The 18,759-nt window shown below is 45.8% G+C and overlaps 1 protein-coding gene across 1 annotated transcript in view; it reads right to left on the reverse strand.

Annotated features, from left to right (window-relative positions):
- Window positions 1–18,495, reverse strand: part of MRPL19 (mitochondrial ribosomal protein L19) — a 35,817-nt gene extending 17,322 nt beyond the window's left edge. The window contains exons 1-4 of the mRNA XM_089656118.1: window positions 18,380–18,495; window positions 11,602–11,707; window positions 10,170–10,288; window positions 6,128–6,262 (exon numbers count right to left, since the gene is read on the reverse strand). Of these exons, the coding sequence (XP_089512244.1) occupies window positions 6,128–6,262; window positions 10,170–10,288; window positions 11,602–11,707; window positions 18,380–18,458 (439 nt within the window). The 5' untranslated portion in view covers window positions 18,459–18,495. The remainder of the gene's footprint in view (window positions 1–6,127; window positions 6,263–10,169; window positions 10,289–11,601; window positions 11,708–18,379) is intronic.
- Window positions 18,496–18,759: the final 264 nt, after the last annotated feature.

Raw genomic sequence — 18,759 nt, forward strand, 5'->3', positions numbered from 1 at the left:
TGTACTGTGTCCGCAGTCTCTGGTCATCCCCTGTACTGTGTCCGCAGTCTCTGGTCATCTCCTGTACTGTGTCCGCAGTCTCTGGTCATCTCCTGTACTGTGTCCGCAGTCTCTGGTCATCTCCTGTACTGTGTCCGCAGTCTCTGGTCATCTCTCCTGTACTGTGTCCGCAGTCTCCGGTCATCCCCTGTACTGTGTCCGCAGTCTCCGGTCATCCCCTGTACTGTGTCCGCAGTCTCCGGTCATCCCCTGTACTGTGTCCGCAGTCTCTGGTCATCTCTCCTGTACTGTGTCCGCAGTCTCTGGTCATCTCTCCTGTACTGTGTCCGCAGTCTCTGGTCATCTCTCCTGTACTGTGTCCGCAGTCTCTGGTCATCTCTCCTGTACTGTGTCCGCAGTCTCCGGTCATCCCCTGTACTGTGTCCGCAGTCTCCGGTCATCCCCTGTACTGTAAATCAAAGACGAATTCTCCTGCGCTCTAGGGCTCAGACAGGTGGCGAACAGATGGAACCAGGCCTGGAGGGATCGTCCACCAATGCATAAAGGGCTGTGCGGCTCCAAAACAAGGCTGGGGAAGCCCAATCAACACTGCAGAATGAAATGAAAACGAGAAGCGCACCAACCTTGTGCATTACCTCAGTAACCAAAATTTATTAATTGTAAAAAATATACTCACAAACAGCGAATAAAACCAGGCATGTAAGTCCTCACAGGGACTTGAAGATAACATGAGTCCCATCAGGGGAGTGGGTGTTCAGTACAGCTGACGCGTTTCGAAGGGGGTCCCTTCTTCCTCAGAGCTAACTGAACTATGAGTGCTCTCTCCTATATATACTCCTGGACTAAACCTAGGCCCTCCCCACTGGGTTGGGCAGTCTCAGGTTAGTAGGAGGGGTCAAGATATCGTCAACAGACAATCACTATTTGTAATGCCATCAGAGAGAAATGATATAGACAAACGTAAAATATATAATATATAATATATATTATATATTTTATATGTTTTATATATTTTATATTTTACGTTTGTCTATATCATTGCCTAGGTTCAGTCCAGGAGTATATATAGGAGAGAGCACTCATAGTTCAGTTAGCTCTGAGGAAGAAGGGACCCCCTTCGAAACGCGTCAGCTGTACTGAACACCCACTCCCCTGATGGGACTCGTGTTATCTTCAAGTCCCTGTGAGGACTTACATGCCTGATTTTATTCGCTGTTTGTGAGTATATTTTTTACAATTAATAAATTTTGGTTACTGAGGTAATGCGCAAGGTTGGTGCCTTTCTCGTTTTCATTTCATCCCCTGTACTGTGTCCGCAGTCTCCGGTCATCTCCTTTACTGTGTCCGCAGTCTCCGGTCATCCCCTGTACTGTGTCCGCAGTCTCCGGTCATCTCCTGTACTGTGTCCGCAGTCTCCGGTCATCTCCTGTAGTATGTCCGCAGTCTCCGGTCATCTCCTGTAGTATGTCCGCAGTCTCCGGTCATCTCCTGTAGTATGTCCGCAGTCTCCGGTCATCTCCTGTAGTATGTCCGCAGTCTCCGGTCATCTCCTGTAGTATGTCCGCAGTCTCCGGTCATCTCCTGTAGTATGTCCGCAGTCTCCGGTCATCCCCTGTACTGTGTCCGCAGTCTCCGGTCATCTCTCCTGTACTGTGTCCGCAGTCTCCGGTCATCCCCTGTACTGTGTCCGCAGTCTCCGGTCATCCCCTGTAATGTGTCCGCAGTCTCCGGTCATCCCCTGTAATGTGTCCGCAGTCTCCGGTCATCCCCTGTAATGTGTCCGCAGTCTCCGGTCATCCCCTGTAATGTGTCCGCAGTCTCCGGTCATCCCCTGTAATGTGTCCGCAGTCTCCGGTCATCCCCTGTACTGTGTCCGCAATCTCCGGTCATCCCCTGTACTGTGTCCGTAATCTCCGGTCATCCCCTGTACTGTGTCCGCAGTCTCCGGTCATCTCCTGTAGTATGTCCGCAGTCTCCGGTCATCTCCTGTAGTATGTCCGCAGTCTCCGGTCATCTCCTGTAGTATGTCCGCAGTCTCCGGTCATCCCCTGTACTGTGTCCGCAGTCTCCGGTCATCCCCTGTACTGTGTCCGCAGCCTCCGGTCATCCCCTGTACTGTGTCCGCAGTCTCCGGTCATCCCCTGTACTGTGTCCGCAGTCTCCGGTCATCCCCTGTACTGTGTCCGCAGTCTCCGGTCATCCCCTGTAATGTGTCCGCAGTCTCCGGTCATCCCCTGTAATGTGTCCGCAGTCTCCGGTCATCCCCTGTAATGTGTCCGCAGTCTCCGGTCATCCCCTGTAATGTGTCCGCAGTCTCCGGTCATCCCCTGTACTGTGTCCGCAATCTCCGGTCATCCCCTGTACTGTGTCCGTAATCTCCGGTCATCCCCTGTACTGTGTCCGCAGTCTCCGGTCATCTCCTGTAGTATGTCCGCAGTCTCCGGTCATCTCCTGTAGTATGTCCGCAGTCTCCGGTCATCTCCTGTAGTATGTCCGCAGTCTCCGGTCATCCCCTGTACTGTGTCCGCAGTCTCCGGTCATCCCCTGTACTGTGTCCGCAGCCTCCGGTCATCCCCTGTACTGTGTCCGCAGTCTCCGGTCATCCCCTGTACTGTGTCCGCAGTCTCCGGTCATCCCCTGTACTGTGTCCGCAGTCTCCGGTCATCCCCTGTACTGTGTCCGCAGTCTCCGGTCATCCCCTGTACTGTGTCCGCAGTCTCTGGTCATCCCCTGTACTGTGTCCGCAGTCTCTGGTCATCCCCTGTACTGTGTCCGCAGTCTCTGGTCATCCCCTGTACTGTGTCCGCAGTCTCTGGTCATCTCCTGTACTGTGTCCGCAGTCTCCGGTCATCCCCTGTACTGTGTCCGCAGTCTCCGGTCATCCCCTGTACTGTGTCCGCAGTCTCTGGTCATCTCTCCTGTACTGTGTCCGCAGTCTCTGGTCATCTCTCCTGTACTGTGTCCGCAGTCTCTGGTCATCTCTCCTGTACTGTGTCCGCAGTCTCTGGTCATCTCTCCTGTACTGTGTCCGCAGTCTCCGGTCATCCCCTGTACTGTGTCCGCAGTCTCCGGTCATCCCCTGTACTGTAAATCAAAGACGAATTCTCCTGCGCTCTAGGGCTCAGACAGGTGGCGAACAGATGGAACCAGGCCTGGAGGGATCGTCCACCAATGCATAAAGGGCTGTGCGGCTCCAAAACAAGGCTGGGGAAGCCCAATCAACACTGCAGAATGAAATGAAAACGAGAAGCGCACCAACCTTGTGCATTACCTCAGTAACCAAAATTTATTAATTGTAAAAAATATACTCACAAACAGCGAATAAAACCAGGCATGTAAGTCCTCACAGGGACTTGAAGATAACATGAGTCCCATCAGGGGAGTGGGTGTTCAGTACAGCTGACGCGTTTCGAAGGGGGTCCCTTCTTCCTCAGAGCTAACTGAACTATGAGTGCTCTCTCCTATATATACTCCTGGACTAAACCTAGGCCCTCCCCACTGGGTTGGGCAGTCTCAGGTTAGTAGGAGGGGTCAAGATATCGTCAACAGACAATCACTATTTGTAATGCCATCAGAGAGAAATGATATAGACAAACGTAAAATATATAATATATAATATATATTATATATTTTATATGTTTTATATATTTTATATTTTACGTTTGTCTATATCATTGCCTAGGTTCAGTCCAGGAGTATATATAGGAGAGAGCACTCATAGTTCAGTTAGCTCTGAGGAAGAAGGGACCCCCTTCGAAACGCGTCAGCTGTACTGAACACCCACTCCCCTGATGGGACTCGTGTTATCTTCAAGTCCCTGTGAGGACTTACATGCCTGATTTTATTCGCTGTTTGTGAGTATATTTTTTACAATTAATAAATTTTGGTTACTGAGGTAATGCGCAAGGTTGGTGCCTTTCTCGTTTTCATTTCATCCCCTGTACTGTGTCCGCAGTCTCCGGTCATCTCCTTTACTGTGTCCGCAGTCTCCGGTCATCCCCTGTACTGTGTCCGCAGTCTCCGGTCATCCCCTGTACTGTGTCCGCAGTCTCCGGTCATCTCCTGTAGTATGTCCGCAGTCTCCGGTCATCTCCTGTAGTATGTCCGCAGTCTCCGGTCATCTCCTGTAGTATGTCCGCAGTCTCCGGTCATCTCCTGTAGTATGTCCGCAGTCTCCGGTCATCTCCTGTAGTATGTCCGCAGTCTCCGGTCATCCCCTGTACTGTGTCCGCAGTCTCCGGTCATCTCTCCTGTACTGTGTCCGCAGTCTCCGGTCATCCCCTGTACTGTGTCCGCAGTCTCCGGTCATCCCCTGTACTGTGTCCGCAGTCTCCGGTCATCCCCTGTAATGTGTCCGCAGTCTCCGGTCATCCCCTGTAATGTGTCCGCAGTCTCCGGTCATCCCCTGTAATGTGTCCGCAGTCTCCGGTCATCCCCTGTAATGTGTCCGCAGTCTCCGGTCATCCCCTGTACTGTGTCCGCAATCTCCGGTCATCCCCTGTACTGTGTCCGTAATCTCCGGTCATCCCCTGTACTGTGTCCGCAGTCTCCGGTCATCTCCTGTAGTATGTCCGCAGTCTCCGGTCATCTCCTGTAGTATGTCCGCAGTCTCCGGTCATCTCCTGTAGTATGTCCGCAGTCTCCGGTCATCCCCTGTACTGTGTCCGCAGTCTCCGGTCATCCCCTGTACTGTGTCCGCAGTCTCCGGTCATCCCCTGTACTGTGTCCGCAGTCTCCGGTCATCCCCTGTACTGTGTCCGCAGTCTCCGGTCATCCCCTGTACTGTGTCCGCAGTCTCCGGTCATCTCTCCTGTACTGTGTCCGCAGTCTCCGGTCATCTCTCCTGTACTGTGTCCGCAGTCTCCGGTCATCTCTCCTGTACTGTGTCCGCAGTCTCCGGTCATCTCTCCTGTACTGTGTCCGCAGTCTCCGGTCATCTCTCCTGTACTGTGTCCGCAGTCTCCGGTCATCTCTCCTGTACTGTGTCCGCAGTCTCCGGTCATCTCTCCTGTACTGTGTCCGCAGTCTCCGGTCATCTCTCCTGTACTGTGTCCGCAGTCTCCGGTCATCTCTCCTGTACTGTGTCCGCAGTCTCCGGTCATCTCTCCTGTACTGTGTCCGCAGTCTCTGGTCATCTCTCCTGTACTGTGTCCGCAGTCTCCGGTCATCTCTCCTGTACTGTGTCCGCAGTCTCCGGTCATCTCTCCTGTACTGTGTCCGCAGTCTCTGGTCATCTCTCCTGTACTGTGTCCGCAGTCTCTGGTCATCTCTCCTGTACTGTGTCCGCAGTCTCTGGTCATCTCTCCTGTACTGTGTCCGCAGTCTCTGGTCATCTCTCCTGTACTGTGTCCGCAGTCTCTGGTCATCTCTCCTGTACTGTGTCCGCAGTCTCTGGTCATCTCTCCTGTACTGTGTCCGCAGTCTCTGGTCATCTCTCCTGTACTGTGTCCGCAGTCTCTGGTCATCTCTCCTGTACTGTGTCCGCAGTCTCTGGTCATCTCTCCTGTACTGTGTCCGCAGTCTCTGGTCATCTCTCCTGTACTGTGTCCGCAGTCTCTGGTCATCTCTCCTGTACTGTGTCCGCAGTCTCTGGTCATCTCTCCTGTACTGTGTCCGCAGTCTCTGGTCATCTCTCCTGTACTGTGTCCGCAGTCTCTGGTCATCTCTCCTGTACTGTGTCCGCAGTCTCTGGTCATCTCTCCTGTACTGTGTCCGCAGTCTCTGGTCATCTCTCCTGTACTGTGTCCGCAGTCTCTGGTCATCTCTCCTGTACTGTGTCCGCAGTCTCTGGTCATCTCTCCTGTACTGTGTCCGCAGTCTCTGGTCATCTCCTTTACTGTGTCCGCAGTCTCTGGTCATCTCCTTTACTGTGTCCGCAGTCTCTGGTCATCTCCTTTATCATGTCCGCAGTCTCTGGTCATCTCCTGTACTGTGTCTGCAGTCCATTGGTTCAGAATATTTTTTTTCTTGTTTTTCTCCTCTAAAACCTAGGTGCGTTTTATGGAGCGAAAAATATGGTAAATTTAATTTATGTAGAGCGTTGCATGACTGTGCAATTGTCCTCTGGAGGGCAAGTGGTTAAGTATGACATGCACAAGCAGCTACATGAAGTTTCTATGTCATTTACCTTGTCCTTCAATAACATTTCGGAGAACAAAAGTGGCACCGAGTCCTTTTCCTGACCTCTGGATACAAATCCCCACAAAGTTGTGGAGTTTTCCACCTGCATGGGGATCTGACATGGTCACGGCAAGAATGCTTCCTGGAGGACACCAAGCAAAAACATAATTAATACACTGCGCATATCAACTAGTTCCTAATCTCTCAGAGTCCTTCTCCACTCTATATGATAGCGAAGGAATAGCCCACACATGGCCATGAAGAAGCTTTTGATTCAATTGTCCAATTACTTTTGGTCCCTTGAAAAAGGGGGGATGGCTACTCTTAAGAGCTGTAATTCCTAAACCCTTCCTCTAAGTTGGATGTACATACCCTCCAATTAAACCTGAGAGTGTGCACTTTCAGCCCATATCCATTATATAACTATAGCTGTAATATGTTTTGGTCAATACCTGAAAAAAAAACTAAATAATTGTGCCTGTGTCCAAATATATATGGACCCAACTGTATCTGCAGCAGATTTCAGTACTTCCTGATTAGGAAAAGTCTCAGCCACCATCACATCCCACTCCTCCAACAGACAGACACAATCTTATTGGCCATCAGCCCATTAAAGTGACAGGCCAATAGGAATGATTAGGAAAGGGTGGGGCATAATAGCAAGCTCTGTCACAGCTTTGCCCAATCAAAATGAGATGGCATTCGGGCATAGCAGTGCTATTGGATACTGCTACATACCTGTTGGAAGCTCTCAGCATTCTTAAAGTGACAGAATCTTTTTAAAGTTCTGATTTAAAAGATAAGTTTGGGATTTTTTTTTCTTCTTAATTTTCATTACCTAGGGGGATGCAGCATCAATCCAATGCTACATCTGTCCCCGGCGGCTCTAAAGACTGAGAACTGAGTGATCAGACACTGCAGATTCCTCAGCTCTCCCTGCTGCTCTGAGCAGAGAGCATTGGCTATGGGTCACCACTGTTTGCTCTGCCCCGCCCCCCCCCCCCCCCCCCCAGTGCCAACTGGAGCACTAGGCTGTGGAGGGGGCTGTAGCAGCTGGCTCAGGCACTCGGAGGATCACTGAGAGGCGAAGTCAGGTGCTGTACTGACTACATGGTTGCAATCTTTCCCTAGCCTGGACCCGATGAGTGACATCAGCTGAGAGCGGACAATAGCCTGCTGTCGGCTGAAAATTGGTCACAGGAGTGCAGAACGAACTGGACTCCTGTGATCCACAGAAGTACAGCTAAACAAACTACAGGTGAAACTCGAAAATTAGAATATCGTGCAAAAGTTCATTTATTTCAGGAATGCAACTTAAAAGGTGAAATATATGATATGGACTCATTACATGCAAAGCAAGATAGTTCAAGCCGTGATTTGTCATAATTGTGATGATTATGGCTTACGGCTCATGAAAACCCCAAATCCACAATCTCAGAAAATTAGAATAGTGTGAAAAGGTGCAATATTCTAGGCTCAAAGTGTTCCACTCTAATCAGCTAATTAAGCCATAACACCTGCAAAGGGTTCCTGAGCCTTTAAATGGTCTCTCAGCCTGGTTCAGTAGGAATCACAATCATGGGAAAGACTGCCGACCTGACAGTTGTGCAGAAAACCATCAATGACACCCTCCATAAGGAGGGAAAGCTTCAAAAGGTAATTGCAAAAGAAGTTGGATGTTCCCAAAGTGCTGTATCAAAGCACATTAATAGAAAGTTATGTGGAAGGGAAAAGTGTGGAAGAAAAAGGTGCACAAGCAGGAGGGATGACTGCAGCCTGGAGAGGATTGTCAGGAAAAGGCCATTCAAAAGTGTTGGGGACTTTCACAAGGAGTGGACTGAGGCTGGAGTCAGTGCATCAAGGGCCACCACACACAGACGGATCCTGGACATGGGCTTCAAATGTCGTATTCCTCTTGTCAAGCCGCTCCTGAACAACAAACAACGTCAGAAGTGTCTTACCTGGGCTAAAGAAAAACAGACCTGGTCTGTTGCTCAGTGGTCCAAAGTCCTCTTTTCTGATGAGAGCAACTTTTGCATCTCATTTGGAAACCAAGGACCCAGAGTATGGAGGAAGAATAAAGAGGCACACACTGCAAGATGCTTGAAGTCCAGTGTGAAGTTTCCACAGTCTGTGTTGATTTGGGGAGCCACGTCATCTGCTGGTTTTGGTCCACTGTGCTTCATTAAGTCCAGGGTCAATGCAGCCGTCTACCAGGAGATTTTGGAGCACTTCATGCTTCCTTCCGCAGATGAGCTTTATGGGGATGCTGACTTCATTTTCCAGCTGGACTTGGCACCTGCCCACACTGCCAAAAGCACCAAAACCTGGTTCAATGACCGTGGGATTACTGTGCTTGATTGGCCAGCAAACTCGCCTGACCTGAACCCCATAGAGAATCTATGAGGCATTGCCAAGAGAAAGATGAGAGACATGAGACCGAACAATGCAGAAGAGCTGAAGGCCGCTATTGAAGCATCCTGGTCTTCCAGAACACCTCAGCAGTGCCACAGGCTGATAGCTTCCATGCCACGCCGCATTGAGGCAGTAATTGCTGCAAAAGGGGCCCAAACCAAGTACTGAGTACATATGCATGCTTATACTTTTCAGAGGTCCGATATTGTTCTATGTACAATCCTTGCTTTATTGATTGCATGTAATATTCTAATTTTCTGAGATTGTGGATTTGGGGTTTTCATGAGCTGTAAGCCATATTCATCACAATTATGACAAATCACGGCTTGAACTACAGTCAGGTCCATAAATATTGGGACATCGGCACAATTCTAACATTTTTGGCTCTATACACCACCACAATGGATTTGAAATGAAACGAACAAGATGTGCTTTAACTGCAGACTGTCAGCTTTAATTTGAGGGTATTTACATCCAAATCAGGTGAACGGTGTAGGAATTACAACAGTTTGCATATGTGCCTCCCACTTGTTAAGGGACCAAAAGTAATAGGACAATTGGCTTCTCAGCTGTTCCATGGCCAGGTGTGTGTTATTCCCTCATTATCCCAATTACAATGAGCAGATAAACGGTCCAGAGATCATTTCAAGTGTGCTATTTGCATTTGGAATCTATTGTAGTCAACTCTCAAGATGAGATCCAAAGAGCTGTCACTATCAGTGAAGCAAGCCATCATTAGGCTGAAAAAACAAAACAAACCCATCAGAGAGATAGCAAAAACATTAGGCGTGGCCAAAACAACTGTTTGGAACATTCTTAAAAAGAAAGAACGCACCGGTGAGCTCAGCAACACCAAAAGACCCGGAAGACCACGGTGGTGGATGACCAAAGAATTCTTTACCTGGTGAAGAAAACACCCTTCACAATAGTTGGCCAGATCAAGAACACTCTCCAGAAGGTAGGTGTATGTGTGTCAAAGTCAACAATCAAGAGAAGACTTCACCAGAGTGAATACAGAGGGTTCACTACAAGATGTAAACCATTGGTGAGCTTCAAAAACAGGAAGGCCAGATTAGTTTGCCAAACGACATCTAAAAAAGCCTTCACAGTTCTGGAACAACATCCTATGGACAAATGAGACCAGAATTGACTGGAGAATTGACTGCAAAGGATTTGCAACCAAGTATTAAAAAGTGAAAGTTTGATTTATGATTATTATTCTGTCCCATTACTTTTGGTCCCTTAACAAGTGGGAGGCACATATGCAAACCGTTGTAATTCCTACATCGTTCACCTGATTTGGATGTAAATACCCTCAAATGAAAGCTGACAGTCTGCAGTTAAAGCACATCTTGTTCGTTTCATTTCAAATCCATTGTGGTGGGGTATAGAGCCAAAAATGTTAGAATTGTGTCGATGTCCCAATAGTTATGGACTTGACTGTATCTTGCTTTGCATGTAATGAGTCTCTCTCATATATTAGTTTCACTTTTTAAGTTGCATTACTGAAATAAATGAACCTTTTCACGATATTCAAATTTTTCGAGTTTCACCTGTAGGCTGTACTTCTTTAACTTTTCTGTCCTTTTCAGTTGAACTAACATTGTGTTGCAAAGATGGAACAGTTCTCGCACCTACGTAGAATTCTGGAATGTTGAAGAGTCTTCGTCTTTCAATCATGTCATCCCTTTCAATCTGAAAACAAAGTGGATCTCTCCTGCATCGGGGGGGTATAAATTCTGGGCTTAGGAACCTAAATTAAAACATAATAACATAGTTTTAACACTAAAAGAACCTTGTCAACAATGAAAAAAAATTATTTATTTAAAATGCTTACTTGCGATTTTCCTTTCCGTAATTTACTTGCAATGCACCTTTGAACTTGTTAGAACTTGTTAGTCAATTCTCTAGCAAAGCCCCTTCCCTCTTTTCCTGGTCCAGCTCCTGCCCCGTCCCCCACCTCCCTACATAACCCTTTATGTACCTGCTGTGGGAGAAGCAAAGGGGAGTACTATTGAGTGTCATTAAAATGTCAGCTCTGATTCTGCTGACATATCTTAGATGGTGACGCTCAGCAGAAGTCTCATGGCTTTTGGATGTCTACACAACTTTTGCAGGTAAATATCCATAAAGTACATTAAATGCAGATACAATTTGATCAGAAGATTGGGGTTGAAATAAATGGTCTGGTGACAGGGTATCTAACTATATGGACCTTTATACAGAAAAGCCAAAAGTTTAGTATACATGCCATGGTTTTTTTACAGTCCAGTCGTGCTTTTGTGGCACAAGACTACTCTTATTTAATAGATATATTTATAATTTCTCTGAGAATATTGACAACTCTTAAAAAAAAAAACAAAAAAACAAAACAGCACATGTGTCTTTTCCTTGGGGTGTTTTGTTCCTCAAGAGGTTGCACTGGTTTTGTTGTCTCTTAATAAAAAATTTTGTAAATAAAAAAAAAACAAAAAAAACAGCACAAACTCAGACATTAACAAAGAATATAATGTAATATACAATGTAACCATGCATACACCATATCTAGCTGATACCCCTGGAAGATGAAATCACTGAAGTAGACTTGCACTACACCAGTGATCTCCACGTTTGTCCGGGTCTTGCACCAAGTGGCTGCCCTGCTGCATTCTGAACATAGATGAGCCAATCGGCACAGGCGCCATTCAGAGAACTGCATTTTCTGAATTAATCTCCGATTGGTCAGGAAAGACAGGCAGGGTGGTGACATCATACTCTCTACCTTGTCCAATTAGAGAACACATTTCATTCATTCAAAAAATGCAAAGCATTCTCTGAATGGTGCCCATGCTGAGCGGTTGACCTCCTGTGTTCAGAATATAACAGGGCAGCCACTCAGCACTGGAACCAGAAGAAAGTGGAAAACACTGGAGTAGTGGTGTCTACTTCACCAATTTCCAGCTTCCAGGGACATTGTCCAGGTATGACATATACATAGTTATATCTGTCCAAGTTGGACCAATGTACGGTAAATACGCATGAAATAGCCACATCTGGAATTCTTCTTTAAAGAAATACTGGCAATACCTTCTCTGAGCTTGTGACACTTGCTTAACCACAAATTGTGGCTTGACAGGCGGTTGGAACTTGGTAGGCTCATCATCAGAAAGGAACCTGGCCGGCATCAGAAATCCTAAAGGGGAGGAGAAATTAACCAAATGCACATATTGGCTTATTAAAAAAAAAAAAAAGCAAAAAAAAAAAAAAGCATAAAAATGTATGTCTCTCAATCATTATAGGAAGTATTGGGATTTGTAATAATCTCAACAGGAAATGAAAGTGGGCAGCACAGTGGCTAAATAGTTAGCACTTCCGCCTGGCAGTACTGGGGTCATTGGTTCGAATCCCAACCATGACACCACCTGCTTGGAGTTTGCATGTTCTCCCTGTGCCTGCGTGGGTTTCCTCCGGGTACTTCGTTTTCCTCCCACACTCCAAAGACATGCTGGTAAGTGAATTGGATCCTGTATAAATTGTGAATGTGAGTTAGGGATCTTGGATTGTACACCCCTTGAGGGTTAGGGACTGATGTGAATGCACAAAATATATGTAAAGTGCTAGGAAAATAGACGGCGCTATATAAGTGCCGGAAAAAAATAAAAATAAAATAAGAAATAAAGTGTTCCCGACCCACAGAGAAACAAGCTACTCTTTAGCAGATGTGTGGGTGGGCAATTCATTCTAAGGCTCTGTTCACATATGTGCAAGTGCATTCATTTCAATGGACTGCCCACCTGCAAGAAATGCAGGAAATAATTATCTAACCCTTTTTTTAAAATTGAGCCACACCAAGCCTCATAGTGCTTTGGCATGTGCGAAAACGCACTGCGGGTGGTGATGTGGGTGCAATCAGAAATTAACCGCACCCCACACATCTGCTAAAGTGCAGCGCATTTTTCTAAAGGTCGGGAGAGTGTGCAATCTTGTGCATGTTCCCCATCTACAGATATGTGATCCTACAGGAAGTCAAGTGATTATGCAAACTATGCTATTCAGTGCAGATGTCTTGAGCCGGCTTTTGTCATGACCCTAATCACACTGTAGCACTTTAACTGCTTTCCCACCGCCCTATAGCTGAACTACTGCTACAGGGTGGCAGGGCTGCGCAAAATTACGTATATATATATATACACATGATTTTGCATTTCCGGGCAGAGGCTACTGATGTCGATCACGGGTCCCAGCCGCAGATTCCCTGTCGGCACCTGATGATTGCCGAGGAACAGTGACAGGGAGAGACCTGTGTGTAAACATATCTCCCCTGGAGCACCGACCTGCTGCTTTGTATTGCTCTGCACAGCAGAGCAATACAAAGCATCATGCTTACATAGTAAAACACAACACAGCACACTTAACTCTTTGATCGCCCCAGATGTTAACCCCTTCCTGTCCAGTGTCAGTGCTTTTTATTAGCACTGACCACTGTATTAGTGTTATTGGGATGTCAGTGACAGCTAGTCAGTTCCCCCCCAGTGTCAGAATGCCCGCCGCAGTCCTGCTATAAGTCGCTGATATTACTAGTAAAGAATAAAAAACCCCAAAATACAGTATATATGCCACCATAACTTTCACGTAAACCAATTTTTCCATGTATTGCAATTTTTTTTTTAGCAAAGACATGTAGCAGAAATTTCAAAATTTTTTTTTTACTGGATATGTTTAATAGCAAAATGTCAAAAATATATATATATTTTTTTTCAAAATTGTCTGTCTTTTTTATTTTATAATGCAAAAATTAAAAAGCGCACAGGCGATCAAATACCACTGAAAGAAAGCTCTAGTTGAGGGGGAAAAAGGGATGTCAATTTTATTTGGATGCAGCATTGCATGACCGCACAATTGTCAGTTAATGCAGCGCCGTATCGCAAGAAATGGCCTGGTCAGGAAGGGGGGTAAATCCTCTGGAGGGCAAATCGCTAAATAAGTTCAGAAGCAACACACGTTCATTATATTCAATGTAAGCTTTAAAATCCATAAGAATGCATGCTAGAACATTCTGTAAGTTCTGTTCATTAGTTCAATATCCCCTCCTTTTTAGCTCATGTTTGCCCGGGGAATGGCCTATACCTTCATTGGGGGATATGCATACACATCATATGATATATAATCATTTCTTTATGGTTTTTATTTAGTGTAACATCGTTCTATCCCGAGGAAGTGGACTCAAGTCTACAAAACAGATTAATGTCATAGAACAGCCTTTCTCAAGCAGGGTGCACAGGCACCCTGGGGTGCCTTCAGGCTTCTTCAGGGGTGCCTTGGCAAAAAGCCCAAAAATTGTACACAAGCCAGCAGGTGGATCAATCCTACCTTTTAGTACACAAAGCCACAGGTTTTCATTGTGCACTTTTATGACCTTCTAGCTGCCAGCATCCTAACAACCAATGACATCATCGGTTGATAAGGAGGATGTCGGGTGCATGCACATCATCCTTGTTTGGCCCTCCCCTGCCCCTCTCCGTCAGCACTGGGGTCACATTAGCAGAGTGAGGGAGAGAAAATAAGAGAGACATTGGAATAATAGTCAGTACCAGTGTGTAAAGGTGTATTTACTTTGGAAGAATAAATCGCCTCTAATGTTGGGTGTACTGGATGTGTGTGGAATAGTTTTTACATTTTAGATTGAGGTGCCTTGAGATTGTGCAGAATTTTAAAGGGTGACTTGAATGAAAAAAGATTGAGCAACACTGCCATAGAAAACCTATGGTATGGAGAGGCATGTTTGATACGGTGTTTATTATTGAATACTGTATTTTCTCAAACTAGGCTTGTTAGGCTTTCCCTATGAATGGTGTCAAGCTATATGTCTATATGGATATCTCATACTAAAATGTGGTGTTTATACTCAGGCCTTTTGGTCCAATGTGTTTTATACATGGATATCAATAAACATTGCCCTCCTGAGGATTTACCCCCCTTCCTGACCAGGCCATTTTTTGGCGTTATGTTAACTGACAATTGCACAATCATGCAACACTGCACCCAAATGAAATTTATATCCTTTTTTTCCCACAAATTGAGCTTTCTTTCAGTGGTATTTGATTGCCTGTGAGTTTATTTTTTGCGCTATAAAAAAAAAAAAAAAAAAACCCCAACAATTTTGAGGAAACAAAATCCAATATTTTTGACTTTTTGCTATTAAACATGTACAGTAAAAAATAAATTTTAAAAATCTAATTTCATCATAAATTTAGGCCAAAATGTATTCTGCTCCATGTCTTCGCTTAAAAAAAAATCCCAAAATGTGTAAATTTAATGGTTTACATGAAAGTTTTAGCATTTACAAATGGCGGTTCAACATAACAAACACTTTACTCCTGCGCTAGGAAAGGACTCAGTAGACCCAATAGGAATGTTCTGGAATTTTCTGGAGTATGCACTGATTGCTGCCCTCAACAGACCGGGGTGGTCCAAATACACTGGATACAAATGGAGAAACAGAAAAAGGGCGCACCGACCTAGTGCATTATCGTTTAAAATAATTTATTGAAGAAACAAAATAGGTATCATACTCACAATGGACATAATAACACAGGCATGTCAAACTGAACAAGATGTATGATCCAAACAACATCTGAGTCCATACGATGGAACCCTGGATGACCAGCTGGCTAACGCGTTTCGAGGACACAACCTCTTCTTCAGAGCCATTTGGGATTTTTTTTCTTATTTTTACTACTAATGGCGGCGATCAGCGACTTATAGCGGGCATTCTGACACTGGGTGGGAACTGACGTGGTGTCACCGACACCCCCAGTGGACACCAATACAGTGATCAGTGCTATTAAAATAAAAAAAAAGCACTGACACTGTACTAATGACACAGGGCATGAAGCAGTTAACATGAGGGTTGATCAAAGGGCTGTGTGCTTTACTTGTGTCTGTGTGCTTCACTGTAAGCACACTGCTTTGGATGGCTGTGCACAGCCATCCAAAGCAGTGTGCATGAGCTGACAGGGAGAACTGCTTTGTTTACAAACAGTTCTCCTCCCCGTCAGAGATGCTCGGCAATCACCGGCCGCAACCCGGTGACTGACAGCCACGGCTGTGAATGGCGGCGCGAATAAGGCGCATGTGCACCCCCTGCCCGGACATGCAAAATCACGTATATATACACGTGATTTCGTGAACCCGTGCCGCCCTGTAGCAGTATACCTGCTATAGGCCGGTCAGGAAGCGGTTAATATTATGGTCTCTATGTGGTACCAGTAAAGTCCCCTTACCCCAGGTTCACACCTAAGCATTTCCTGCAGCGTTTGGCAGAAACGCACTACAGTCCGTTTAACATGATTTCTTATGGGACATGTTCACATCTGCGCGGTTTCACCTGGTGTGTTTTATGGAAAGGGTCAGGGACTTTTTTTATAATGCAAAACGTTGTGTCTTTAGTTCTATAAACTTCAATGGAAACTCTGCAGAAAAGCATGCATTGCCTTTTTGCTGTGTTTTAAATCTGCCAAGCAGCAAGAAAAAAATAAAAAAATGCAAAACGGATCAAAAAACGCGGAAAAATGCATAAAAAAATGCAAGTGCAAAAAGCAACGCAAAAGGCAACGCAAAAACGGCTCAAATGCAAGCTGCATAAGTGTGAACCTAGCCTAACAAAGCTTTCTGTGGGCTGCATTACCAATTACAGATGTGGTACCTATTTGTCTCTCCAGTTAATTGGACATTTGTATAGTAGTATTATTGACATTTGTATGATAATATTGGTATGGTAGAATAATTGGCATATGAATGATAGGGTTAGAAGACCTTTGTCTTGTAGCATTATTGATGTTTGTGTGGTAATATTATAAGCCTCGTGTATGGGATTATTATAGGACCTACTGATGTATTAATTTGAACCTTTGCATTGCAGAATGAATGATTTATAAGACCCTGATATGATAGTATTATCGATGTATATATGATAGTGGTTTAAGACCTTTGTCTTGTAGTACGAGGTGGTGTCAACTAATTTTATAACAAACCAACAGATGGCAGCATAAGGCTGCACACACAGTCACAGGGAGCACCAAACTTCATAAGTCAGTGTGCCAAAAGACATCATCCTGTGTACATCAGGAGCTGTGCAACTGGTGCTTTTCTGACCACGTGCATTACCACGTCTGCCATTTCATCATGAACGGAAAGTTAGAGCAAATGTGAAATTCTGTGTGAAACTGGGCAAATTGCTGGATCTCTGCAATATTGTCAAAATGACAACCTTTAAAGTGATACTAAACCCAGGACCCTGCATTCACTATATCTGCTCTCCCACAGTACACACAACATGGAAATGGTGTTATTTTAGTAAATATAAACTGCTAAATACCTTTTCTCATGAGCAGTTAGAGCATAGTTACATAATTAGTCTGGCTGAAAAAAAGACAAACGTCCATCCAGCTGAACCATGACAAAAATAAAAAAAAGTTATAATCCTACACCCACAGTTGATCCATAGGAAGACAAAGAAACCCAGCAAAGCATGATCCAATTTGCTCCTGCAGGGGAAAAAAAATTCCTTCCTGATCCCCCGAGAGTATTGTGACTTCTATCAGTGTCCAGCAGGGCACTGGTTAAAGCTTGTAGGAGGAGCTTTTTTTCTGCTCTAGGAGGATCTAAAACCTCTGATCCTCTGTCTGGACAGTACTGACTGGCCCTGTGCTGATCACATGCACCCTCCCAAGAAAAAAAAAAAAAAACCTCCCTCTCTAGCAATACACACCAAACTGAGCATGTGACCATGGGTTCAGTCTGTATCAGGTGGTCATTTCAACAAGAGGAGGGGCATAGAAGATAAAATGAGTCTTTTTACACAATGCAGAGGATTAACCCCTTAGGTTCCAGTGAGTATAACAAGCATGCTTTGCTGCATATACAGACTGATTTTACTGTTGTGGGTTTAGTAACACTTTAAGCTGGACCTTCATCTTCAGGAAGAGGGCATTTTCGGGGGGTTGAGCTCTCTGAAGGTCTTCCCGATCTCTCATCTTCCAGTGAAGTTCTTCCACTCTTGAAGTGCACATGCCACTCAAAACACCTCGAATGACTCATTGCAGGATCGCGGTAAACTTGCCGAATCATGTCAAACGTCTCTGCGGCAGATTTGCCCAGTTTCACGTTTGCTCTTTGTTCTAACATGCGGTCCATGATGAAATAAAAAACGTGGTAACACACATGGTCAGAATAGCACCAATTGCACAGCTCCCGGTGTACACAGGACAATTCCTTTCTGGCACACTGAATTATGAAGGTCGGTGCTCCCTGTGACTGTGCGTGCAGCCTTGTACTGCCATCTGTTGGTGTGTAACAAAACTAGTCTCGAAAACATTTTGATACCACCTTGTATAATGGATGTTTGTATAGTAGTATTATAAGACCTGTGTATGAAGACGGTGCTGTGCTATTAGATGGGTGCCACTCCATGGAGATCTTCGAGTCCCTGTGCTGCGGTGGCAGGTGGGACTTGTAGTCCTTCTACTAACAGATTCATGTGATTGGACAACACAGCAGTGTGGGTGGGGACATGCTAAATTGAAAAAAAAAAATACAGGATGGGGGAATTGGCCCATGTTTTGGGTAAGTGGGGTGAGACAGTTTGAATTGGGACCACTTGGAGGAATTCCAGGTACATACACCCTCCATGCAGATTGGGTCCCTGCAAGCCTGCTCACCACTGCCTGGAAAGCAGAGACAACTACATGGTCACCAGACTCCAGGGACTGTCCTACAGATCATACAGACAAGGAAATGGAGTGACCTTCCCATAGAAGGCAGCCATCCTCCATGTACATTGCAGTGGTGACCCCTGTGCACTCACCTGTCCGGTACCGAGCCAGCAGCACTGACCTCCTGCACGCCGCCATATTCCTCCCATAAGCCACACTGACAGCAGACATGCGCAGTACGAGGCGAGGCTCTGTCTACGGAGCGCTGCTCGGGTCAAATCAGCCAATCAGTCCTAGTGCTTGGGACGTGTTGTGTGTCCTGTATGAGGAGGAGGAGGAGGTGGAGGTGACCCCAGTGTGTGCTGCGCCACTGCTCAACCACCTGACCACACTCTTTGTAGTACCACATGTCCTAGCATGATTGCTTTGTTTACAGGGTGCCAGTGTTGTCTAGTTTTATGTGTCCCCACAAATGTCCTGGGATTGGATGAAGACCCCCCCCAGGACCAGGACATGGCCCCTTAGCAGCTGG

This window comes from Staurois parvus, unplaced genomic scaffold, assembly GCF_062004578.1.
Source record: "Staurois parvus isolate SC_StPar_1 unplaced genomic scaffold, SC_StPar_1.0 ptg000886l, whole genome shotgun sequence".
Lineage (NCBI taxonomy): Eukaryota > Metazoa > Chordata > Amphibia > Anura > Ranidae > Staurois > Staurois parvus.